This window comes from Oncorhynchus gorbuscha, linkage group LG13, assembly GCF_021184085.1.
Source record: "Oncorhynchus gorbuscha isolate QuinsamMale2020 ecotype Even-year linkage group LG13, OgorEven_v1.0, whole genome shotgun sequence".
Lineage (NCBI taxonomy): Eukaryota > Metazoa > Chordata > Actinopteri > Salmoniformes > Salmonidae > Oncorhynchus > Oncorhynchus gorbuscha.
In genome coordinates this window covers 92,565,553-92,591,727 of record NC_060185.1, presented here as the reverse complement: position 1 = coordinate 92,591,727, position 26,175 = coordinate 92,565,553, and the positions used below count along the sequence as shown (strand labels likewise).

Genomic DNA, 26,175 nt, shown 5'->3' with positions numbered 1-26,175 from the left:
TTAGATCCTCCATGTTTTCAAATGGTAAGGGAGATGACTAAAAAACATCAACAACATTACCATCACAATGAGGGTGTGCACAGAAAGCTTCTCACGGTCCAGCTGCTCAGTCATGACCAGAACACCACTCTTAGGGTCCAGATGGAAGCTCTTCAGGCTGTCTGGATGGACGCTGCTGTGGAGCGAGTAGATGAGTTTGCTATTTCTGTCTTGGTCCTGAGCAGAGATGTGGAGGATGTCCTTCCGTGGAGAGGTCTCTTCCGGTACTCTGACTTCGTAGATGGACGTCATGAACTTGGGTCGATGCTCGTTCATGTCCAGCACCTGGATATATGCCTAGGAGACAGACAGACAGACAGACAGACAGACAGACAGACAGACAGACAGACAGACAGACAGACAGACAGACAGACAGACAGACAGACAGACAGACAGACAGACAGACAGACAGACAGACAGACAGACAGACAGACAGACAGACAGACAGACAGACAGACAGACAGACAGACAGACAGACAGACAGACAGACAGACAGACAGACAGACAGACAGACAGACAGACAGACAGACAGACAGACAGACAGACAGACAACTTAATCTAAAGTTTTACCATAATACCTACTAATTTACGATGTATTTCATGTGTGTATCACCTGTGTGGTTGCGACCTGATGCCCGTCTGTAACCTGTACAGTCAGATTATAGTTGGACTTCTTCCCTGCATCCAGAGGCCTGGCGATCACGATGCTGCCTGTGTTCCTCTCAATGTCAAAGTCCTGCTCCTCATCGCCGCCTGGGAACAACACAACAGATAGGAGACGGTATAAATAAATCAATATCATTCAATCACCCCATACAACGACAGTTTGAAGTTTGACAGTTTGAAATTTTGACCGTTGAAAGGCCTCAATGGAAGCCTGCCCAGAGTCCCTCAGGTTGTTTGGCTTCGTAAGTGTCTGTCACAGAGACTGACCCCAATGGCCTTATGGGAGGAGTGAGTGAAATCCCATATGGCAGTTGTGACACACAGGTGTGTCATCCAGAACCAAAATGACTTGGCTGTGATTGGAGGATCATTCTTTCTACAGATGGACGTGTGGGCAGCTGTTTGGAGCGTCCACTGGAAATGGAGTTTGCCCAGTCGGGACAGTTGGAAAGACAAGAACACCAACAAAACATTTTTTTTTAAACGGCTATTTCACCGCTTTGAATGATGGCCATCGCCCCGAATGAGTGCGTGTGAATATGGAATATGAGCTAAGAGGCCCTCCTCTCACTGAACATGGCCACAAACACACGTACTGTGTTGCACCCTCAACAGTTAAGAAGTACTACTTCCTGTGCATACTACTTCCTGTGCATACTACTTCCTGTGCATACTACTTCCTGTGCATACTACTTCCGGTGCATACTACGCCTCATTTTACTGAGAGCAAAAAGCCAACAATCTGCCAGTATGGGGCCAACGAACCACCGTCATCCTCACATGTTCAGCCATGTATGTATTAATGACAGAAAACAAGGTTGCAGAAAAGGGTCCCCCCACCGTGTCCAAGTGTACCAGAATAAGTGTAACACAATTGTTTTAAGGGGAAACATTTGGCAGCGACACACTTTCAACAGATGCCGTGAACAGCAGGGGTAAAGCTCATGCTTGTTCAGCCAGATGGTGTTTATTAAGAAATAGATGCACCTTTTCAAGGCTCATTTTTAAAGGCTCCATTTTAAACAAGCATTGCCTTTTAATATTACCAGTGAGACTACATGAAAATAGGGAATTTTGAAAATGTCACTTCTCCGACAAAATGTTGAGCATTATTGAACAATTAATCATATGTTTAGATTTCTAGTTGGTGCGTTTGCAACATTTGAAAAAAACTCAGGTTGATGTTTATTGGCATGAATCTTCCCACTGGGCACAGATGCCAATTCAACGTCCATTCCAAATTGCCAGCAGCATACCACCCTGCATACCACACTGTATACTACCCAGCATACCACCCTGCATACCACTGCTGACTTGTTTCTGAAGCTAAGCAGGGTTGGTCCTGGTCAGTTCCTGCATGGGAGACCAGATGCTGCTGGAAGTGGTGTTGGCGGGCCAGTAGGAGGCACTCTTTCTTCTGGTCTAAAAAATATCCCAATGCCCCAGTGAATTGGGGACATTGCCCTGTGTAGGATTTTAAAAATGGTTAAACGTAATTTCAGTGAAATGACGTGGAAACAACGTTGTTTCAACCAGTGGGTTGTTTAATTTGAGGTTAGGGTTAGGCATTAGCAGTGTGTTTAGGTTTAAAATCAGATTTGATGACTTTGTGGCTGTGCCAGCTAGTGACCACTCTGCAAAGCTGCCTGTAGAACAAGATTCATGATGAAAAATGCTAGAAAATGGAAAAATCAAACATCCAAAGTATTCAATGCCCAGATAAACAAATATTGCCAGACGGTTTGAAAGAAAAATCATAGATTAAATATATAATGGGTTGAAAGGCAGCTGTCACAGTCAAAGATCAAGTCATGTGAAAAGCTGGAAAGCTGAGATCAACACATTAGAATTGCAGTGGCTGCCACATTTAGCCAGCAAGTTCTTTTCAAGACACTATCTAAAGTGCCATGCTTCGGTTAATGTACAGTAAGTTTGGACACACGAATTCATTCAAGAGGTTTTTCTTTATTTTTTAAAACTATTTTCTACAAAAAAAAGTGAAGACATCAAAACTATGAAATAACACATATGGAATTATGTAGTAACCAAAAAAGTGTTAAACAAAATATATTTTCTATTTGAGATTCTTCAAAGTTCATTAGAGTTAATTGCACCTCCAATTGCAGCACAAATAAAGCTCCAGCAACAGACATATGTCAACATCAACTGTACAGAGGAGACTCTGTAAATCAGGCCTTCTGGGTCTAATTGCTGCAATGAAACCACTACTAAAGGACACCAATAATAATAAGAGACTTTCTTGGTCCAAGAAACACGAGCAATGGACAGTAGACTTGTGTAAATCTGTCCTTTAGTCTGAGTCCAAAATTTCAATGTTTTGTTCCAACCACTGTGTCTTTGTGAGATGCAGAGTAGGTGAACGGATGATCTCCGCATGTGTGAATCCCACTGCGAAGCATGGAGGAAGAGGTGTGATGGTGTGGGGGTGCTTTGCTGGTGACACTGTCAGTGACTTATATATTTTAGATTCTTCAAAGTAGCCACCCTTTGCCTTGATGACAGCTTTGCACACTCTTGGCTTTCTCTCAACCAGCTTCATGAGGTAGTCACCTGGAATGCATTTCAATTAACAGGTCTGCCTTGTTGAAAGGTCATTTGTGTAATTTCTTTACTTCTTAATGCATTTGAGCCAATCAAACTCCAATCGAAAATCAAATCAAGAGTCGGCTTTCTATTCCGCAACAAAGCCTCCTTCACTCACGCCGCCAAATTTACCCTAGTAAAACTGACTATCCTACCGATCCTTGACTTCGGCGAAGTCATCTACAAAATGGCTTCCAACACTCTACTCAGCAAACTGGATGCAGTTTATCACAGTGCCATCCATTTTGTCACTAAAGCACCTTATTCCACTCACCACTGCGACCTGTATGCTCTAGTCGGCTGGCCCTCGCTACATATTCTTCGCCAGACCCACTGGCTCCAGGTCATCTACAAGTCCATGCTAGGTAAAGCTCCACCTTATCTCAGTTCACTGGTCACGATGGCAACACCCACCCGTAACACGCGCTCCAGCAGGTGCATCTCACTGATCATCCCTAAAGCCAACACCTCATTTGGCCGCCTTTCGTTCCAGTTCTCTGCTGCCTGTGACTGGAACGAATTGCAAAAATCGCTGAAGTTGGAGACTTTTATCTCCCTCACCAACTTCAAACATCTGCTATCTGAGCAGCTAAACGATCGCTGCCGCTGTACATAGTCTATCGGTAAATAGCCCACCCATTTTCACCTACCTCATCCCCATACTGTTTTATTTATTTACTTTTCTGCTCTTTTGCACACCAATATCTCTACCTGTACATGACCATCTGATCATTTATCACTCCAGTGTTAATCTGCAAAATTGTAATTATTCGCCTACCTCATGCCTTTTGCACACATTGTATATAGACTCCCCCTTTTTTTCTACTGTGTTATTGACTTGTTAATTGTTTACTCCATGTGTAACTCTGTGTTGTCTGTTCACACTGCTATGCTTTATCTTGGCCAGGTCGCAGTTGCAAATGAGAAATTGTTCTCAACTAGCCTACCTGGTTAAATAAAGGTGTTCTCAACTAGCCTACCTGGTTAAATAAAGGTGTTCTCAACTAGCCTACCTGGTTAAATAAAGGTGTTCTCAACTAGCCTACCTGGTTAAATAAAGGTGTTCTCAACTAGCCTACCTGGTTAAATAAAGGTGTTCTCAACTAGCCTACCTGGTTAAATAAAGGTGTTCTCAACTAGCCTACCTGGTTAAATAAAGGTGTTCTCAACTAGCCTACCTGGTTAAATAAAGGTGTTCTCAACTAGCCTACCTGGTTAAATAAAGGTGTTCTCAACTAGCCTACCTGGTTAAATAAAGGTGTTCTCAACTAGCCTACCTGGTTAAATAAAGGTGTTCTCAACTAGCCTACCTGGTTAAATAAAGGTGTTCTCAACTAGCCTACCTCAAAGCAAAACACACAGCAAAACACACAGCGCACAGCAAAACACACAGCGCACAGCAAAACACACAGCGCACAGCAAAACACACAGCAAAACACACAGCGCACAGCAAAACTCACAGCGCACAGCAAAACGCACAGCAAAACACACAGCGCACAGCAAAACACACAGCGCACAGCAAAACACACAGCGCACAGCAAAACACACAGCGCACAGCAAAACACACAGTGCACAGCAAAACACACAGAGCACAGCAAAACACACAGCAAAACACACAGAGCACAGCAAAACACACAGCAAAACACACAGAGCACAGCAAAACACACAGCAAAACTCACAGCGCACAGCAAAACTCACAGCGCACGGCTCCATGCCAGATTCTCATCATCAATAAAAGTATATTTTCCTTCACAGTCCATTTGCAATCTTTGATTGGTCACGTTTTGACTTGCCTTTATGTACATTCCATAAATGTGTGAAATGTTGACAGATCATTTTGACTCATTCCGTTTGGTCAGTTTAATAAAACAACTACTTTTTACGGTAACTTTACTCTAAGTCTTTATTGTGTCAACTAATATAACTGTATAAAATAGGCTGTAATTCTACCCACTAAAGAAACACTGTACTTATGCATGGTCCATATCATCAACACACAACATACTGCACATCTCCACACATCACTTTAAACACATCTAGTCACTTTAATAATAAATCATTGATGTAATAAATGTATCAATAGTCACTTTAAGCAATGCCACTTTATATAATGTTTACATACCCTACATTACTCATCTCATATGTATATACTGTACTCTTACATACCCTACATTACTCATCTCATATGTATATACTGTACTCTATACCATCTACTGCATCTATATGTATATACTGTACTCTATACCGTCTACTGCATCTATATGTATATACTGTACTCTATACCATCTACTGCATCTATATGTATATACTGTACTCTATACCATCTACTGCATCTATATGTATATACTGTACTCTATACCATCTACTGGGGTGGCAGGGTAGCCTAGTGGTTAGAGCGTTGGACTAGTAACCGGAAGGTTGCGAGTTCAAACCCCCGAGCTGACAAGGTACAAATCTGTCGTTCTGCCCCTGAACAGGCAGTTAACCCACTGTTCCTAGGCCGTCATTGAAAATAAGAATGTGTTCTTAACTGACTTGCCTGGTTAAATAAAGGTAAAATTAAAAAACTGCATCTATATGTATATACTGTACTCTATACCATCTACTGCCTATGCCGTTCGGCCATCGCTCATCCATATATTTATATGTACATATTCATTCCTTTACACTTGTGTGTATAAAGTAGTTGTTGTGAAATTGTTAGATTACTCGTTAGATATTACTGATCTGTGAACTAGAAGCACAAGCATTTCGCTACACTCGCATTAACATCTGCTAACCAAGTGTATGTGACCAATAAAAATCTGCTTTGCTTTGATTTGATTTGACGTCAGAGTTACCGATGTTAGTCCTCACCTGTGATGTCATACCACAGTAGCCTCTGTGTCTCCGTGAGGATGATCCCCACCATGTGAGTGACAGGATCCGTCTCCATGACAGCGAAGGTGAAGTGTGGCTCGTCAAACGTCAGCGGATCGGAGGTGGGCGTCGGCTTGGGGATCCACTCTACGTCGAGGCGGACTGTCGACGATCTCACCGGACTCCCATGATCCTCTGCTTTGATCTGACAGAGGGAATGGATGGGATGGAGAGACAATGCTAATGTTATTGCACTGGGGTGTGAATCTTTGTGTTACTCATCACACTACATGAGAACATGACAGGGTTCATCACAATGGTGTTCACATGCAACTTCACATGCACGTTTACTCTACATGTGAACGAGAGTCATGAAAGAAGATGCGGTTGTTTTTGTTTTGGAATAGCAGGTGTCCTAAAGAGTGCTCCACCATTGCGTGTGGTTGTGAAAAGCAGAGAAGAATCTGTGGAACATGTTAACTATGTGGTTGTCCACGTACCGTGAGGATGCTGTAGTTGCCTGCTGTAAAGTCCCCGTGTGCCGTCACCAACCCAGTGTCTGGATGGATCTCAAACCTCTCGTCCTGGTTGTCCTGGAGACTGAAGGTGACCTCAGCATTGGGCCCTTCATCGTCGTCCTGGGCAACCATCCGATACACCTCCGCCTGTGGTTCCGCCCCCTGAACCCTGTGTTGCTCAGGTAGTTTTACCTGGAACCAATCAATTAATTAATCAGTCACATTTATTTATAAAAGCCCATTATTACATCAGCAGCTGACACAAAGTGCTTTAATAGTAAGTAGGGCTGAATGGCATCCTATTCCCTAATTAGTGCACTAATTTTAACCAGATGTGGTCCAAGTCAAAAGTAGTGCACAATGGCTGCGTTTAAACAGCCAGCCAAATTCAGATATATAGTGCCTTGCAAAAGTATTCATTCCCCTTGGAGTTGTTCCTGCTTTGTTGTATTACAACCTGTAATTTAAATAGATTTTTATTTGGATTTCATGTAATGGACATACACAAAATAGTCCAAATTGATGAAGTGAAATGAAGAAAAAAAGAATGTTCAAAAAATTATAAAAAATAAATAAATAATGGAAAAGTGGTGAGTGAAATATGTATTCACCCCCTTTGATATGAAGCCCCTAAATAAGATCTGGTGCAACCAATTACCTTCAGAAGTCATATAATTAGTTAAATAAAGTCCACCTGTGTGAAATCTAAGTGTCACATGATCTGTCACATGATCTCAGTATATATACACCTGTTCTGAAAGGCTCCAGAGTCTGCAACACCACTAAGGAAGTGACACCATGAAGACCAAGGAGTTCTCCAAACAGGTCAGGGACAAAGTTGTGGAGAAGTACAGATCAGGGTTGGGTTATAAAAAAATATCTAAAACTTTGAACATCCCACAGAGCACCATTGAATCCATTATTAAAAAATGGAAAGAATATGGCACCACAACAAACCTGCCAAGAGAGGGCCGCCCACTAAAACTCATGGACCAGGCAAGGAGGGTATTAATCAGAGAGGCAACAAAGAGACCAAATATAACCCTGAAGGAGCTGCAAAGCTCCACATTGGAGATTGGAGTATCTGTCCATAAGACCACCTTAAGCCGTACACTCCACTGAGTTGAGCTTTACGGAAGAGTGGACAGAAATATAGCCATTGCTTAAAGAAAGAAATAAGAAAACACGTTTGGTGTTCGCCAAAAGGTATGTGGGAGACTCCCCAAATATATGGAAGAAGGTACTCTGGTCAGATGAGACTAAAATTGAGGTTTTGGCTATCAAGAAAAAAGCTATGTCTGGCACAAACCCAACACCTCTCATCATCCCGAGAACACCATCCCATGTTTTTCATTGGCAGGGACTGGGAAACTGGTCAGAATTGAAAGAACGATGGATGGTGCTAAATACAGGGAAATTCTTGAGGGAAACCTGTTTCAGTCTTCCAGAGATTTGAGACTGGGACAGAGGTTCACCTTCCAGCAAAATAATGGCCCTACACATACACAAAATAAGAAAAAGCAACATTCAAATGTTTTAATGTTTTAACATTGAAATGTCTTGGAATGGCCTAGTCAAAGCCCAGACCTCAATTCAATTGAGAATCTGTGGTATGACTTAAAATTTGCTGTACCCCAGCGAAACCCATCCAACTTGAAGAATGGGCAAAAATCCCAGTGGCTAGATGTGCCAAGCTTATAGAGACATGCCCCAAGAGACTTGCAGCTGTAATTGCTGCAAAAGGTGGCTCTACAAAGTATTGACTTTGGGGGGAGTGAATAGTTATGCTATAAAAAAAATGGCATCTTCAAAGTGGTAGGCATGTTGTGTAAATCAAATGATATATAAATCTATTTTAATTCCAAGTTGTAAGGCAACAAAATAGGAAAAATACCAAGGGGGGTGAATACTTTCGCAAGCCACCGGTCAAAGTACCGGTCACACCCCCGGTCAAAGCATCGGTCAAAAGCTTCGGTCAAAAGCTTCGGCACACACCAACTCATTCCAGGCTTTTGCTTTATTTTTTACTATTTTCTACATTGTAGAATAATAGTGAAGACATCAAAATGATGAAATAGCACATATGGAATCATGTAGTAACCAAAAAAGTGTTAAATCTAAATATATTTTTTATTTTAGATTCTTCAAAGTAGCCATCCTTTTGGGCTCCCGAGTGGCGCTGTGGTCTGAGGTACTGCATCTCAGTGCAAGAGGTGTCACTGCAGTCCTTGGTTTGAATCCAGGCTGCATCACATCCGGCCGTGATTGGGAGTCCCATAGGGCGGCGTACAATTGGCCCAGCGTCGTCTGGGTTTGGCCGGGGTAGGCCGTCATTGTAAATAAGAATTTGTTCTTAACTGACTTGCCGAGTTAAATAAAGGTTAAATAAAAATTTATATTAAAAAGTTTGCCTTGATGACAGCTTTGCACACTCTTGGAGTTCTCTTAACCAGCGTCATGCGTAGTCACCTGGAATGCAATTAAATTAACAAGTGTGCCTTGTTAAAAGTTAATTTGTAGAATTTCTTTCCTTCTTAATGCGTTTAAGCCAATCAGTTGAATTGTGACAAGGTAGGGTTGGTATACATAGCCCTGGGGGGCTGAAGGGGGGGGGGGTTCACCCAGGAAGCCATACAAGTTTGAACCGCCACTGCTTTCACTAATTGGTATTTTGACTAATTAGATCAGCTCTGAAAAAAATATCTGATGTTATCGCAGTGCTAGCTATGCCACCAGAGATTCTGGGTTCGAGCCCAGGGTCTGTCGCAGCCGGGAGGTTCATGGGGCGACGCAAAATTGGCCTAGCGCCGTCCGGGTTAGGGAGGGTTTAGCCGGTAGGGATATCCTTGTCTCATCGCGCACTGGCGGGTCGGGCACAGTGCGCGCTTACCAGGTCGCTAGGTGCACAGTGTTTCCTCCAACACATTGGTGTGGCTGGCTTCCGGGTTGGATGCGAGCTGTGTTAAGAAGCAGTGCGGCTTGGTTGGGTTGTGTTTCGGAGGACGCGTGGCTCTCAGCCTTCGTCTCTCCCGACCCCGTACGGGAGTTGTAGCGATGAGACAAGATAGTAACTACTAACAATTGGATACCTCGAAATTAGGGGCGGGAAAAATAAGAAAAATATCTGATGTTATTGGACAAAAGACAAATGAGTGGAAAAAAATATCAGATTTGGGCTGCCTGTGTAAACACAGCCTATGCAGGAAATAGGGTTCCCTTTCGGACGCTGACCCGAATCCCAAAAGAGCCAATAGAAGCAGACCTGGAAGAGCTTGTGGTTGAACTGGGGTCTGTTGTCGTTCTCATCCAGCACCTGGATGATCACTGTAGAGGTGGAGCGGAGAGGAGGGGCTCCGTTGTCTGACACTATCACCTGAGAGGAGGAAGAGGGGGAAGACGGGTTAGTCTAACAGTAGGATATGAAGGATTGATTGAGACTTAAATTACATTTTAAAAAGTTGTATGCATCATAAATCACATATTTGGTGAGAAATGTTATTTATCCAGACCACACACGTTACGGATCATTTATAGAGTAGTTTAAGCTCTCATTTCAGGCCTTTGTAACGATCTCGTAAAAAATTGCACATGTTGTTTAATGACAAGCAGGTGTCTCAGTCTCCTACCTCAATACTGTGCTCAGACTTCTGTTCCCGGTCCAGAGAGGTCAGAGTGTTGATGACGCCTAAGCAAACAGAGAGAGAGAAGGAAACAGAGAGAGTGAAGGAAACAGCAAGAGAAGGAAACAGAGAGAGAAGGAAACAAAGAGAGAAGGAATATGGGAGAGAGAAGGAAACAGAGGGAGAAACAGAGAGAGAGAAGAAATCAGAGAGAGAAGGAAACAGAGAGAGAAACAGAGAGAGAGAAGGAAACAGAGAGAGAAACAGAGAGAGAGAAGGAAACAGAGGGAGAAACAGAGAGAGAGAAGAAATCAGAGAGAGCGAAGAAATCAGAGAGAGAAGGAAACAAAGAGAGAAGGAATATGGGAGAGAGAAGGAAACAGAGGGAGAAACAGAGAGAGAGAAGAAATCAGAGAGAGAAGGAAACAGAGAGAGAAACAGAGAGAGAGAAGGAAACAGAGAGAGAAACAGAGAGAGAGAAGAAATCAGAGAGAAGGAAACAGAGAGAGAAACAGAGAGAGAAGGAAACAGAGGGAGAAACAGAGAGAGAGAAGAAATCAGAGAGAGAAGGAAACAGAGAGAGAAACAGAGAGAGAGAAGGAAACAGAGGGCGAAACAGAGAGAGAGAAGAAATCAGAGAGAGAAGAAATCAGAGAGAAGAAATCAGAGAGAGAAGGAAACAGAGGGAGAAACAGAGAGAGAGAAGAAATCAGAGAGAGAAGGAAACAGAGGGAGAAACAGAGAGAGAGAAGAAATCAGAGAGAGAAGGAAACAGAGAGAGAAACAGAGAGAGAAGGAAACAGAGAGAGAGAAGAATCAGAGAGCAAAGAAATCAGAGAGAGAAGGAAACAGAGGGAGAAACAGAGAGAGAGAAGAAATCAGAGAGAGAAGGAAACAGAGAGAGAAACAGAGAGAGAGAAGGAAACAGAGAGAGAGAAGAAATCAGAGAGAGAAGGAAACAGAGAGAGAAACAGAGAGAGAGAAGGAAACAGAGAGAGAGAAGAAATCAGAGAGAGAAGGAAACAGAGAGAGAAACAGAGAGAGAGAAGAATCAGAGAGCGAAGAAATCAGAGAGAGAAGGAAACAGAGGGAGAAACAGAGAGAGAGAAGAAATCAGAGAGAGAAGGAAACAGAAGAGAAACAGAGAGAGAAGGAAACAGGGTGAGAAGGAAACAGAGATAGAGAAGGAAACACATAGAGAAGGAAACAGATAGAAGGAAACAGAGTCATAAGACAACAGAGTGAGAAGAAAACAGAGAGAGAAGGAAACAGAGAGAGAGAAGGAAACACAGAGAGAGAAGGAAACACAGAGAGAGAAGGAAACAAAGAGAGAAGGAAACATAGGGAGAAGGAAACACAGAGAGAGAAGGAAACACAGAGAGAATGAAACACAGAGAGAGAAGGAAACACAGAGAGAGAAGGAAACAAAGAGAGAAGGAAACATAGGGAGAAGGAAACACAGAGAGAGAAGGAAACACAGAGAGAATGAAACACAGAGAGAGAAGGAAAGAGAGAGAGAGAGAGAGAGAAGGAAACAGAGAGAGAGAGAAGGAAACAGAAAGAGAGAAGGAAACACAGAGAGATAAGGAAACAGAGAAGGAAGGAAACAGAGAGAGAAGGAAACAGAGAGAGAAGGAAACAGAGAGAGAGGAAAACAGAGAGAGAGAAGGAAACAGAGCAAGAGAGAAGGAAACACAGAGAGAAGGAAAGAGAGAGAGGGAGAGAGAGAGAAGGAAACAGAGAGAGAGAAGGAAACAGAAAGAGAGAAGGAAACACAGAGAGATAAGGAAACAGAGAGAGAAGGAAACAGAGAGAGAGGAAAACAGAGAGAGAGAAGGAAACAGAGAAAGAGAGAAGGAAACACAGATAGAAGGAAACAGAGAGAGAGAGGAAAACAGAGAGAGAGAAGGAAACAGAGAAAGAGAGAAGGAAACACAGAGAGAAGGAAAGAGAGAGAGGGAGAGAGAGAGAAGGAAACAGAGAGAGAGAAGGAAACAGAAAGAGAGAAGGAAACACAGAGAGATAAGGAAACAGAGAGAGAAGGAAACAGAGAGAGAGGAAAACAGAGAGAGAGAAGGAAACAGAGAAAGAGAGAAGGAAACACAGAGAGAAGGAAACAGAGAGAGAGGAAAACAGAGAGAGAGAGAAGGAAACAGAGAAAGAGAGAAGGAAACACAGAGAGAAGGAAACAGAGAAAGAGAGAAGGAAACACAGAGAGAAGGAAACAGAGAAAGAGATAAGGAAACAGAGAAAGAGAGAAGGAAACACAGAGAGAAGGAAACAGAGAAAGAGAGAAGGAAACACAGAGAGAAGGAAACAGAGAAAGAGAGAAGGAAACACAGAGAGAAGGAAACAGAGAAAGAGAGAAGGAAACACAGAGAGAAGGAAACAGAGAAAGAGAGAAGGAAACACAGAGAGAATGAAACAGAGAAAGAGAGAAGGAAACACAGAGAGAAGGAAACAGAGAAAGAGAGAAGGAAACACAGAGAGAAGGAAACACAGAGAGAAGGAAACAGAGAGAGAGAAGGAAACAGAAAGAGAGAAGGAAACACAGAGAGATAAGGAAACAGAGAGAGAAGGAAACAGAGAGAGAGGAAAACAGAGAGAGAGAAGGAAAGAGAAAGAGAGAAGGAAACACAGAGAGAAGGAAACAGAGAGAGAGGAAAACAGAGAGAGAGAAGGAAACAGAGGAAGAGAGAAGGAAACACAGAGAGAAGGAAACACAGAGAGAAGGAAACACAGAGAGAAGGAAACAGAGAGAGAAGGAAACACAGAGAGAAGGAAACACAGAGAGAAGGAAACAGAGAAAGAGAGAAGGAAACACAGAGAGAAGGAAACAGAGAAAGAGAGAAGGAAACACAGAGAGAAGGAAACACAGAGAGAAGGAAACACAGAGAGAAGGAAACACAGAGAGAAGGAAACAGAAAGAGAGAAGGAAACACAGAGAGAAGGAAACAGAGAAAGAGAGAAGGAAACACAGAGAGAAGGAAACACAGAGAGAAGGAAACACAGAGAGAAGGAAACACAGAGAGAAGGAAACAGAAAGAGAGAAGGAAACACAGAGAGAAGGAAACAGAGAAAGAGAGAAGGAAACACAGAGAGAAGGAAACACAGAGAGAAGGAAACAGAGAGAGAAGGAAACACAGAGAGAAGGAAACAGAAAGAGAGAAGGAAACACAGAGAGAAGGAAACAGAGAAAGAGAGAAGGAAACACAGAGAGAAGGAAACACAGAGAGAAGGAAACACAGAGAGAAGGAAACACAGAGAGAAGGAAACAGAAAGAGAGAAGGAAACACAGAGAGAAGGAAACAGAGAAAGAGAGAAGGAAACACAGAGAGAAGGAAACACAGAGAGAAGGAAACACAGAGAGAAGGAAACACAGAGAGAAGGAAACAGAGAGAGAAGGAAACAGTGTGTGTTTTTTTACGCATCTCAAAAGGCACCAAGTTAGTGGAATGACACAGCACACCTGTCACTGTCTGAGCCCCATGCAGCTGGTTAACTCTCCTGTCTTCCCACAACACCATCTGTTTGTTAACAGTGTTTATTTGGCTTTATGGTCCAAACAAAGAAACCTCTGAGAACTTTCTAGATCCTGTTATTGTTTAGAAAATACTCAACGTTTTAGGACTGTGGATACTTTAATAATATAACGTGTGTTGCAGGAGTTGGCCAATACAAAAGAGTGGTCACGAGCTGGCACAGCCAGAAAGTCATAAAATCAGATTTTAACCCTAATGCCTAACCATAACCTTAACCACAACGCTAACCCTAATGCCTAATGATGACCTTAATTTAAGACCAAAAAGTAAAAGTTTGTTTTCATGAATGTTGACTTTACAGCTGGCCTGCCTAAGGGAAAATCGCTCAGTTCTGCCTCCAGGACAAGTCTTATGACAATAAACGTCAACCTGCTACAATCTGACTAGGTATCCCCCTTTCCCCCTTTCCCCACTTTCCCCATTTCCCTTTCCCTTCCCATTTCCCATTTCCTCTTCCCCTTTCCCTTCCCATTTCCCATTTCCTCTTCCACTTTCCCTTTCCACTTTCCCTTTCCCTTTCCCTTTCCCCTTTCCCTTTCCCCTTTCCCCTTTCCCCTTTCCCCTTTCTCCCTTTCCCCCTTTCCCTTCCCCTTTCCCTTCCCCTTCCCCCTTCCCTTCCCCTTTCCCCTTTCCCCTTTCCCCTTTCCCTTTCCTTCCCCTTCCCCTTCCCTTTCCCTTCCCCTTTCCCTTCCCCTTCCCCTTCCCCTTTCCCTTCCCCTTTCCCTTCCCCTTCCCCTTTCCCCTTCCCTTCCCCTTTCCCCCTTTCCTCCTTTCCCTTTCTCTTCCCCTTCCCCTTTCCCTTTCCCTTTCCCTTTCCCTGTCCCTTCCCCTTTCCCTTCCCCTTCCCCTTCCCCTTCCCCTTCCCCTTCCCCTTCCCCTTCCCCTTCCCCTTCCTCTTTCCCTTTCCCTTCCCCTTCCCCTTTCCCTTCCCCTTTCCCTTCCCCTTTCCCTTTCTCTTCCCCTTCCCCTTTCCCTTTCCCTTCCCCTTTCCCTTTCCCTTTCCCTTCCACTTTCCCTGCCCCTTCCCTTCCCCTTTCCCTTTCCCTTCCACTTTCCCTGCCCCTTCCCCTTTCCCTTTCCCTTCCCCTTCCCTTTCCCTTTCCCTTCCACTTTCCCTGCCCCTTCCCTTTCCCCTTCCCCTTCCCCTTTCCCTTTCCCTTTCCCTTTCCCTTTCCCTTTCCCTTCCCCTTTCCCTTCCCTTTCCCTTCCCTTTCCCTTCCACTTTCCCTGCCCCTTCCCCTTCCCCTTTCCTTTCCCTTCCACTTTCCCTGCCCCTTCCCTTTCCCTTTCCTTCCCCTTTCCCTTTCCCTTTCCCTTTCCCTTTCCCTTCCCCTTTCCCTTTCCCTTTCCCTTCCCCTTTCCCTGCCCCTGCCCCTTCCCCTTTCCCTTTCCCTGCCCCTTCCCCTTCCCCTTTCCCTTTCCCTTCCCTTTCCCTTTCCCTTCCCCTTCCCCTTTCCCTTCCCTTTCCCTTTCCCTTTCCCTTCCCCTTCCCCTTCCCTTTCCCTTTCCCTTTCCCTTTCCCTTTTTCCCTTTCCCTTCCACTTTCCCTGCCCCTTCTCCTTTCCCTTTCCCTTCCCCTTTCCCTGCCCCTTCCCCTTTCCCTTCCCCTTTCCCTTTCCCTTTCCCTTCCCCTTCCCTTCCCCTTTCCCTTTCCCTTTCCCTTTCCCTGCCCCTTCCCCTTCCCCTTTCCCTTCCCCTTCCCTTTCCCTTTCCCTTCCCCTTTCCCTTTCCCTTTCCCTTTCCCTTTCCCTTTCCCTTCCCCTTCCCCTTCCCCTTTCCCTTTCCCTGCCCCTTCCCCTTTCCCTTTCCCTTCCCCTTTCCCTTCCCCTTTCCCTTTCCCTTTCCCTTTCCCTTTCCCTTTCCCTTTCCCTTCCCCTTCCCCTTCCCTGCCCCTTCCCCTTTCCCTTTCCCTTTCCCTTCCCCTTTCCCTTCCCCTTTCCCTTCCCCTTCCCTTCCCTTCCCCTTTCCCTTCCCCTTCCCCTTTCCCTTTCCCTTCCCCTTCCCCTTTCCCTTTCCCTTTCCCTTTCCTTCCCTTCCCTTCCCTTCCCTTTCCCTTTCCCTTTCCCTTTCCCTTTCCTTTTCCCTTCCCCCTCCCCTTCCCCTTTCCCTTTCCCTTCCCCTTTCCCTTTCCCTTTCCCTTTCCCTGCCCCTTCCCCTTCCCCTTTCCCTTTCCCTTCCCCTTTCCCTTTCCCTTCCCCTTTCCCTTTCCCTTTCCCTTCCCCTTTCCCTTTCCCTTCCCTTTCCCTTTCCCTTTCCCTTTCCCTTCCCTTTCCCTTTCCCTTTCCCTTCCCCTTTCCCTTCCCCTTTCCCTTTCCCTTTCCCTTTCCCTTCCCTTCCCCTTCCCTTTCCCTTTCCTTCCCCTTCCCCTTTCCCTTTCCCTTTCCCTTTCCCGTCCCCTTTCCCTCCCCCTTTCCCTTCCCCTTTCCCCCTTTCCCTTCCCCTTTCCCCTTTCCCCTTCCCATTTCCCCTTCCCATTTCCCCTTTCCCCTTACCCAATCTGTCCACTGATACACTATCCACTACTGTATTGTCATTTGGTAAAGATTTCCCATTCTGCTTCTGTTCGTTTAACAGGCCAATTCTCCTGCCAAATTAAAGGGTCTATGAGATCAGAAAACCTGACAAAACAGGTTACATGACTGGTTTGGCACTTTTCAACCGTGTTGAAATCTGGGTGAGGTTGTCTGTTTCACCACCTGAGTTGATATCAGAGTAGTGGCCTGCAGACTAAACATGCCTGAGTTGATATCAGAGTAGTGGCCTAAAGACTAAACATGCCTGAGTTGATATCAGAGTAGTGGCCTGCAGACTAAACATGCCTGAGTTGATATCAGAGTAGTGGCCTACAGACTAAACATGCCTGAGTTGATATCAGAGTAGTGGCCTACAGACTAAACATTCCTGAGTTGATATCAGAGTAGTTGGCCTGCAGACTAAACATGCCTGAGTTGATATCAGAGTAGTGGCCTAAAGACTAAACATGCCTGAGTTGATATCAGAGTAGTGACCTGCAGACTAAACATGCCTGAGTTGATATCAGAGTAGTGACCTACAGACTAAACATGCCTGAGTTGATATCAGAGTAGTGGCCTAAAGACTAAACATGCCTGAGTTGATATCAGAGTAGTGGCCTAAAGACTAAACATGCCTGAGTTGATATCAGAGTAGTGGCCTAAAGACTAAACATGCCTGAGTTGATATCAGAGTAGTGGTCTAAAGACTAAACATGCCTGAGTTGATATCAGAGTAGTGGCCTAAAGACTAAACATGCCTGAGTTGATATCAGAGTAGTGGCCTAAAGACTAAACATGCCTGAGTTGATATCAGAGTAGTGGCCTAAAGACTAAACATGCCTGAGTTGATATCAGAGTAGTGGCCTAAAGACTAAACATGCCTGAGTTGATATCAGAGTAGTGGCCTACAGACTAAACATGCCTGAGTTGATATCAGAGTAGTGGCCTACAGACTAAACATGCCTGAGTTGATATCAGAGTAGTGGCCTACAGACTAAACATGCCTGAGTTGATATCAGAGTAGTGGCCTACAGACTAAACATGCCTGAGTTGATATCAGAGTAGTGACCTACAGACTAAACATGCCTGAGTTGATATCAGAGTAGTGGCCTAAAGACTAAACATGCCTGAGTTGATATCAGAGTAGTGGCCTGCAGACTAAACATGCCTGAGTTGATATCAGAGTAGTGGCCTACAGACTAAACATGCCTGAGTTGATATCAGAGTAGTGGCCTAAAGACTAAACATGCCTGAGTTGATATCAGAGTAGTGGCCTGCAGACTAAACATGCCTGAGTTGATATCAGAGTAGTGGCCTACAGACTAAACATGCCTGAGTTGATATCAGAGTAGTGGCCTAAAGACTAAACATGCCTGAGTTGATATCAGAGTAGTGGCCTACAGACTAAACATGCCTGAGAAACATTAATTTTGTTCACCACTCGACTGCCCCAAGTGATACCACAGGGACTGATTACCATGCAAGGGTGTGTGTGTGTGTGTGTGTGTGTGTGTGTGTGTGTGTGTGTGTGTGTGTGTGTGTGTGTGTGTGTGTGTGTGTGTGTGTGTGTGTGTGTGTGTGTGTGTGTGTGTGCGTGCGTGCGTGCGTGCGTGCGTGCGTGCGTGCGTGTGTGTGTGTGTGGTGGGGGAGGTGATCATTTAAGGGGCATTTCGCTTTTACGGCACTCAAAAACAAATCCTGCTGGGTCTTTAGCGGAGACATTATTTAGACAGGTGAGACACGTTAGGAAGCTGCTGCTTTTATCATTTAGCACAGACTTGTAGGTATAATTCCTGTGTCTGTGTTTTTGTAATGAAGTTGTCCTTCTCTGCTAGGCCTCCTTGTAAAAGAGGTCTCTTGACCTCCATATGTTTTCTTCTGGGGTGGCAGGTAGCCTTAAGGTTAGAGTGTTAGTATCCCAGTGCAGACAAGGTGAAAAGCTTTCTCTGTGCCCTGGAGCAAGGCACTTAACCCAATTGCTCTTGGGGTACTTGACGATGTGACCCCACTGGGGGTCCTGCCTGGGGGAGTTGGGATATGCAGAAAACACCCATTACAGGACAAATATAAGCACCCGCAAATTATTAGTATTTTCTAGTTTAGGTTTTTCTGTTTCTTCCAGCTGGTAATACAGCTACACTGCTTCTATTGAAATGTATTACTGGTTGTTATCTGACTTCCTTGCTGGGACATCTCTACAGATACTGTACCTTGTGTACTTAGCTGCTTACACTCCTGAATTAAGGTCTTAGTCAGACTTCTCTGAGTCATGTGTTGATCCTGTTCAGACATGAGGAGCACAGCTCATATCCTCTCACAAATGAATCTACCATGCTGTTTGTGTGATAGAAGCTGAGGTTCATTGATACTTTTGTATTCACCTACAGTGTATTCAGACCCCTTGACTTTTTCCAAATTGTGTTACGTTACAGCCTTATTTTAAAATGGATTTTAAAAAATGAAATCCTCATCAATCTACACACAATACCCCATAATGATAAAGCGAAAAACAGGTTTTTAATTTTTTTTTGCAAATGTATTCAAATGTGTTTAATTTACATAACTACATAGACCCTTTTGCTATGAGACTCGAAATTGAACTCAGGAGCATCCTGTTTCCATTGATCGTCCTTGAGATGTTTCTTCAACTTGACTGGAGTCCATCTGTGGTAAATTCAATTGATTGGACAGGATTTGGCAAGGCACACACCTGTCTATATAAGGTCTCATAGTTGAAAGTGCATGTCAGAGCAAAAACCAAGCCATGAGGTCGAAGGAATTGTCCGTAGAGCTCAGAGACAGGATTGTATCTTGGGACAGATCTAGGGAAGGATAACAAAACATTTCTGGAGTATTGAAGGTCCCCAAGAACACAGTGGCCTGCATCATTCTTAAATGGTAGAAGTTTGGAACCACCAAGACTCCTCCTAGAGCTGGCGGCCTGGCCAAACTGAGCAATCAGGGGAGAAGGGCCTTGGTCATGGAGGTAACCAAGGACCTGATGGTCACTCTGACAGAGCTCCAGAGTTCCTCTGTGGAGATGGGAGAACCTTCCAGAAGGACAACCATCTCTGCAGCACTCCACCAATCAGGCCTTTGTGGTAGAGTGGTCAGACGGAAGCCACTCCTCAGTAAAAGGCACATGACAGCCTGCTTGGAGTTTGCTAAAAGGCACCTAAAGGACTCTCAGACCATGAGAAACAAGATTCTCTGGTCTAATGTAACCAATATTGAACTCTTTGGACTGAATGCCAAGCGTCACATCTGGAGGAAACCTGTCACCATCCCTACGGTGAAGCATGGTGGTGGCAGCATCATGCTAGGGGAATGTTTTTCAGCGACAGGGACTGAGAGACTAGCCAGGATCGAGGCAAAGATGAACAGAGCAAAAATAAAAAATAAACAGTTTTTTGCTTTGTCATTATGGGGTATTGTGTGTAGATTGAAGGGGGGGGGGGGGTGTAATCAAGTTTAGAATAAGGCTGCAACTTAACAAAATGTGGAAAAAGTCAAGGGGTCTGAATACTTTCAGAATGTAGAAGGACAAGGTCCTTGTCATAGTAATGAGTTAAAGGCCCAGTGCAGTCAAAACCCTGCTTTTCTTGTGTTTTATATACACTGAGTGTACATCTTCCTGATATTGAATTGCAGCCCTTTTTGCCCTAAGAACAGCCTCAGTTCTTCAGGGCATGGACTCTACAAGGTGTCGAAAGCGTTCCACAGGAACCCAGGTTGGCCCATGTTGACTCCATTGCTTCCCACAGTTGTGTCAAGTTGGCTGGATGTCCTTTGGGTGGTGGACCATTCTTGATACACATGAGAAACTATTGAGCATGAAAAACCCAGTAGCGTTGTAGTTCTTGACACACTCAAACCGGTGTGCCTGGCTCCTACTGCCATACCCTGTTCAAAGGCACTTCAATATTTTAACAAGTGACATCAATAAGGGACAATAACTTTCACCTGGATTCACCTGGTCGGTCTATGTCATGGAAAGAGCAGGTGTTCCTAATGTTTTGTACACTCGGTGTATATTTCCACACTATGAGGTTGGGATAATACTGTGAAATTGTGAAAATGATGATACCCTTTTAGTGTTAGAGCTGTTTGAAAAGACCACCTGAAATGTCTGCCTGTTTTAGTGGGAGGAGTTTTGACATGCCTGGTGACATCACCAGGAAGTAAATGAGTTAATAGACCAATAAGAAAGAGAGCTGCAAACCTCTCTGCCAATAGCAGCTAGTTTTCCCCTCCCCACTCCCAGGTAGTCTTAGCGAAACTAACCTGTCTCTTGATTACACCGGGTGTTTCTATAAAACATCTAATCTATTGTACGTCTTCCAAGGCATTTAATGGAGTGTCTTTTAAGATTTAATCCTTGGGTGTTAGCCTGGGGGTAAGGGGACACACACACACACACACGCACACACACACACACACACACACACACACACACACACACACACACACACACACACACACACACACACACACACACACACACACACACACACACACACACACACACACACACACACACACACACACACACACACACACACACACAGCCCAGCAGAGATTACAAGTCGAGGACAGACAGACTTGTAGGAGCTTGCGACATAGAGCTAATCTGGTTGCAATTTGCCCTGTTTTCTAAGGCCCATGCTCTGTTGCTGTGTGACAGACACTCCGCTGCAAGATAAAACTGTCAGAGATTTGGGGTTTAACTTTCTGGTTGGGCAGTTGATATTTTACACTCACTGCCCTCCCAGCCCAGACATGACTGGATCATTTGTAAAATATAAAAATAAATGTTTTTTTTTGTACATTTACAGGTAGAAAATAAGTGTAGTTTAACCTTGATCCCGCTTCACGTGATGTGGCACACCCTGGGTGATGCATGTGCACCTTACCGTTGACACATGTTATAATCTACCGTGTTCTATTCAACTTGAGAAACCACAAGCTGCCATGTTTTACAGTTAAATGGTATATTGAGATGTATATTTGAAACACAAGAACAAGAAAAATGGCAAACATGAGATGTACATTTCACGAAACTGAATGGATGTTGTAGGTTGTCAACATTTGATATGGACACAATACAGCAACCTGTATTTCCTCAAAGGTGTTAGACTACAGAAATAAAATCACATCGATCCGTGTTTCCTTGTGAAATGTGTCAGTTACCTGTCTTGGTGTTGATGGTGAAATACCTCCGCGGTGACTCCAACAACTGAAAGGTGAGTTTCCCCTCAGAGGAGCTGTCCACGTCAGTAGCAGTGACCTGAACCACTGACTTGTCTTTAGGCATGTTTTCCAGGACGGAGCCGAAGTAGACCGGCTGGGACATCTGGGGAGGGTTATCATTGATGTCCAGGACTTCCACAAATATGTCTGTCCAGGTCACTAGAGGGATGGTGCCAAGGTCTTTGGCATAGACCGACAGCCAGTAGTGTGGGACGGCCTCGCGGTCCAACGTCTCAGCCGTGCGGATTACACCTGCAAAACAGAAGGAGAAATCGTTTATAATGTCATCCCATCTGTATTCGCATCATTTTTTGGCTGACAGGTGTGGTGATGAACAATTTGGATAGTTAAATCATCTAGGTTTACCCCCCAAAAAAAAAAAAAGTTGTTATTTGGTTAAAACTGGAGAATATGTTCGTCAAAATCTAAAAGATTATAAGTAGGAGTAAGATTCTGAAAGGGAGGCCATGTGTATCAGTGCAGGTATTCCACACTACAATGACACAGCATTGTCTATTTCTATTTCTCTATCTAATTTCCCAACAGGAGGGAGCCATGATAATGGAATGTGATACTTTGTGAGGTCACAGGCTATCCTCTGTAAAGTAGCCAGTATGAAGGAACACGTCCCAAGCAGCCTCAGGTTATTTTAACCACAGGCTTTATCAACTGTCATACCACTTCTCATCTACTGTAACAGCAATGCATTCATACTAAAGAAAATGACTGTTATCACACACACACACAAACACACACACACACACACACACACACACACACACACACACACACACACACACACACACACACACACACACACACACACACACACACACACACACACACACACACACACACACACACACACGCACACACACACACACACACACAAACACACACACAAACACACACAAAAACACACACAAAAACACACACACACACACACACACACACACACACACACACACACACACACACACACACACACACACACACACACACACACACACACACACACACACACACACACACAAAAAACACACACACACACACACACACACACACACACACACACACACACACACACACACAAAACACACACACACACACACACACACACACACACACACACACACACACACACACACACACACACACACACACACACACACACACACACACAAACACACAAAAACACACACACACACACACACACAAACACACACACACACACAAAAACACACACACACAAACACACACACACACACAAAAACACACACACACATTTACCTGTTTCCTCATCGATCAAGAAAACTCCCAGGCCAGATCCATCGTGAATGTGATACCTGACGACTCCATCTTTCCCCTGGTCCCTGTCTGCTGCTGTCAGCGTGAACACTGAGGTTCCCACAGGAGCGTCCTCTATCACTGAGGCCTCATAGACAAACATGGAGAAGACTGGCTTATTCAGGTTCTCATTCACATCCAGGACCTCCACCTCGATGAAACAGGAAGAGGACAGTGACCGAGGAAGACCATGGTCAACTGCTTGAACCGTCAGGTTGTAAGACTGTCTCATCTCGAAGTCCAGTTCTTTCTCAAGGGTTAGAGATCCCGTCGACGCGTCCAGAAAAAAGGCCCCGTTCTCACTGTTCTTCAGGTTGTAGCTGACCTGTCCAGCGCTGCCCAGGTCTAAGTCGTAGCTCTCGACCCACAGTAGCACCGTCCCCAAGGGAAAGTCCTCAGGGACTTTGATGTTGTAGATCTTGGGGACGAACTTGGGAGGATTGTCGTTGATGTCCTCCAAAACGACCACCAGATCGGTCAAAGAGAAGAGCTGTGGGTCTTTTTTAGACTGATCTCTAGCCTCTATCTTCAGGTCATGTCTGGGAAAGGCTTCTCTGTCTAAACGACCAGACACCTTCACTTTTCCAGTGAGTTCATTGATCTTGAACAGATTGGTTAGCGTTAGCATCGAATATAGGATGTTTCCATTGCCCTCAGAGTCTAAATCTGTTGCGTGCATTTGGAATATCGTCGTGTCAACCTCTGTGTTCTCTGGGATGTGCACGACATACCTAGATTGGTCGAATACTGGTCGGTTGTCGTTAACATCCAATAGCTTCACAGCAAGAAGTTTCCATGCTGAGTTTTGTGGGCTTCCTAAATCATAGACAGTTACGTTCAAAATGTAGAACTCTTTGGTTTCTCGGTCTAAAGGACACACAAGTTTAAGCTCCCCAGACCAAATACCAATGGAGAAACACCCGTTTTCATTTCCACTTGAGATGGCGTACACAAGCTTGCTGTTGAATCCGGTGTCATTATCTGAAGCCTTGAAGTGAAGGATAGTAGAATTTAAAGGGAAGTCCTCTCTAATGTCAATAGTACTCGGGATGCCAGAGTTGAATTTAGGAGAGTGGCGGTTGATGAAATGAACGTCTGAGAAGGATTCCTCATCCTGGATAGTCAACACTGGCTTTATGGATTCTATCAGTTTGTCTGTGAGCCGTTTGAAAATCCCAGTCTCCTGACAACTGACTGTGGCTTCAATGCTCTGGTTGACGACAGTAACAGTAACAACAGAGGGATCAGAGGTATGTTTACCATCGGTTGCTGTTATTCTGAGTCTGAACGAAGGTAATTCAGTCTCTATCGAAACTGTGGGTATCTGTCTGATCAGTGTAATGACTCCTGATACTGCATCGATGTCAAACAGTTTTTGGTGATTCCCTGACTCGATCACATATCTGAGCTGTTGTAGTTCGTCCAGGTCAACAGCAGACAGCTCTGCGATTGGCTCTCCCACCGCTAAATCTACAGGTATGGTGGCGTTGCATCCCACCTGCTCAAACAGAGGGGTGTTGTCGTTGACGTTGCTCATGGTGATCGTCACAGCGCATTCAGAAACATGACTGAAGGGACTGCCACTGTCCGAAGCCCACACTCTGAGATGATACCACCTCTTCATCAACTCGTAGTCCAGATCCTCAGATGTAGAGATCACACCACTGATTGGGTCTATTGTGAATGGGGAAGGATCTGAGATGGCTATGGCATAGATCACGAAGCCATTTCGACCCCTGTCCACGTCTATTGCAGAGACTGTTAGAACACTGCTGCCTATAGGTACGTTCTCTGATAGTGTGGTTTGGTATGAGGGCTTGGTGAATGTGGGGGCGTTGTCATTTTCGTCAGTTATCTCAACGACTATATGGGTCTCGGCTTCACCGTAATTCGCTATCACGTCGAATTCATAACGAGACTTTTTCTCAAAGTCAAAGGACTCTGAGGTAACAAGTATGCCTGTTTTGGGGTTAATCTTAAATTTGTGGCTATCAGAGTTACTTTTAATGTGGAATGTAACATTCAAATGTGCTGGACTCACACTAACTCTGATCACATGTGTTTTTGGTGGTGAAAACTCACTTAGTGTGAGAATGTAAGTGTCTTCCAGAAAGCTAAACAGGCTTTGTTTATACGGAGGGATATGGATTTCTGAAACTGGAGAAACTAAAGGTGGACTGCTCTTGTCTGTAGCTTGAAGGGAGAGGTTAAATCCAGATGGGCTCTGGGACCAGTTCATTCTCTTGGTGGAGACCACTTGGAATCCATTGACTTGCAGGCTGGATGGAATAATCTCAAAATACCTCTGTGGATCCCCGCCAACAATACTAACGGACTCAACCTGCTTTACACCCGACTCTACAAAGACATCAATAGTTATCTTCTCCTCTTCGTCCTTCTGAGCCAGGACAACTGGGAGAGGTTTGATGGTGGGGCCGGTCGAAGCGATCTTTTCTATGGTCACTGTAACGCTGGCAACGTTGCCAAACCTCTTAACCCCAGATATCTTCTTGGTCCTGTCCTCGGCTAATACAGTGAGATCATAGGTTTCTGCTCGGCTGTGGTTCAGTCTCTTGACGAGGCTGATGGCGCCTGAGAAAGGATCAACGGAGAACGGATGGGCTCTAGTCGTAAAGGAGTAATAGAACTCAGCGTTGCAGCCAATATCCGCGTCCGTCGCACTGACCCTGACCACGCTGGACTTCAACGGAGCGTCTTCCCTGATGACTACGTTGTACGAGGCTGGGTAGAAGAGCGGTTTCAGGTCATTGGTATCAAGTACCTGAACCAATACCTTGGTCCTGGCCTGGAAGTCGTACGTGATTTCAGTGGCTTCAATGGTGAGAGTATAACTGTCTCTTACTTCCCTGTTCAGTGATGCAGAAATACTGCTTCGCGTTTTGATTCGCAGAATGCAGAAATCCCCTACTCTGACCTCTTCCGCTTTGAATAGGCCGTCGTCGTCTCCAGAGACGAGTTTGAACTTGATGTTCCACAAAGGATCGATCACTACGCCCATCTTGATGGGACTCTCCACAGCAGTCCTGGGGGCTGAGTTCTCATTAATGGTGGCATTGTAGAGATGATAGGTGAACCTCATGGGAGAGCTGTCCTTTCCCAAGTGAAAATTGTGGTACTCGTTACTTGCTACTAGGTTTAGAAAGACTGCTACCACTAAGAGTAGTGTACTTGTGTCTGTTGTAACCATCTTCACTGT

The 26,175-nt window shown here is 44.6% G+C and overlaps 1 protein-coding gene across 1 annotated transcript in view; it reads right to left on the bottom strand.

Moving 5' to 3' along the window:
- Nucleotides 1-26,175, bottom strand: part of LOC123993718 (protocadherin Fat 2-like) — an 81,071-nt gene that overhangs the window by 43,618 nt on the left and 11,278 nt on the right. The window contains exons 2-9 of the mRNA XM_046296135.1: nucleotides 22,902-26,175; nucleotides 21,552-21,863; nucleotides 10,313-10,371; nucleotides 9,949-10,059; nucleotides 6,669-6,878; nucleotides 6,166-6,373; nucleotides 653-792; nucleotides 61-336 (exon numbers count right to left, since the gene is read on the bottom strand). The exon at nucleotides 22,902-26,175 is cut by the window's right edge and continues 20 nt beyond it. Of these exons, the coding sequence (XP_046152091.1) occupies nucleotides 61-336; nucleotides 653-792; nucleotides 6,166-6,373; nucleotides 6,669-6,878; nucleotides 9,949-10,059; nucleotides 10,313-10,371; nucleotides 21,552-21,863; nucleotides 22,902-26,175 (4,590 nt within the window). The remainder of the gene's footprint in view (nucleotides 1-60; nucleotides 337-652; nucleotides 793-6,165; nucleotides 6,374-6,668; nucleotides 6,879-9,948; nucleotides 10,060-10,312; nucleotides 10,372-21,551; nucleotides 21,864-22,901) is intronic.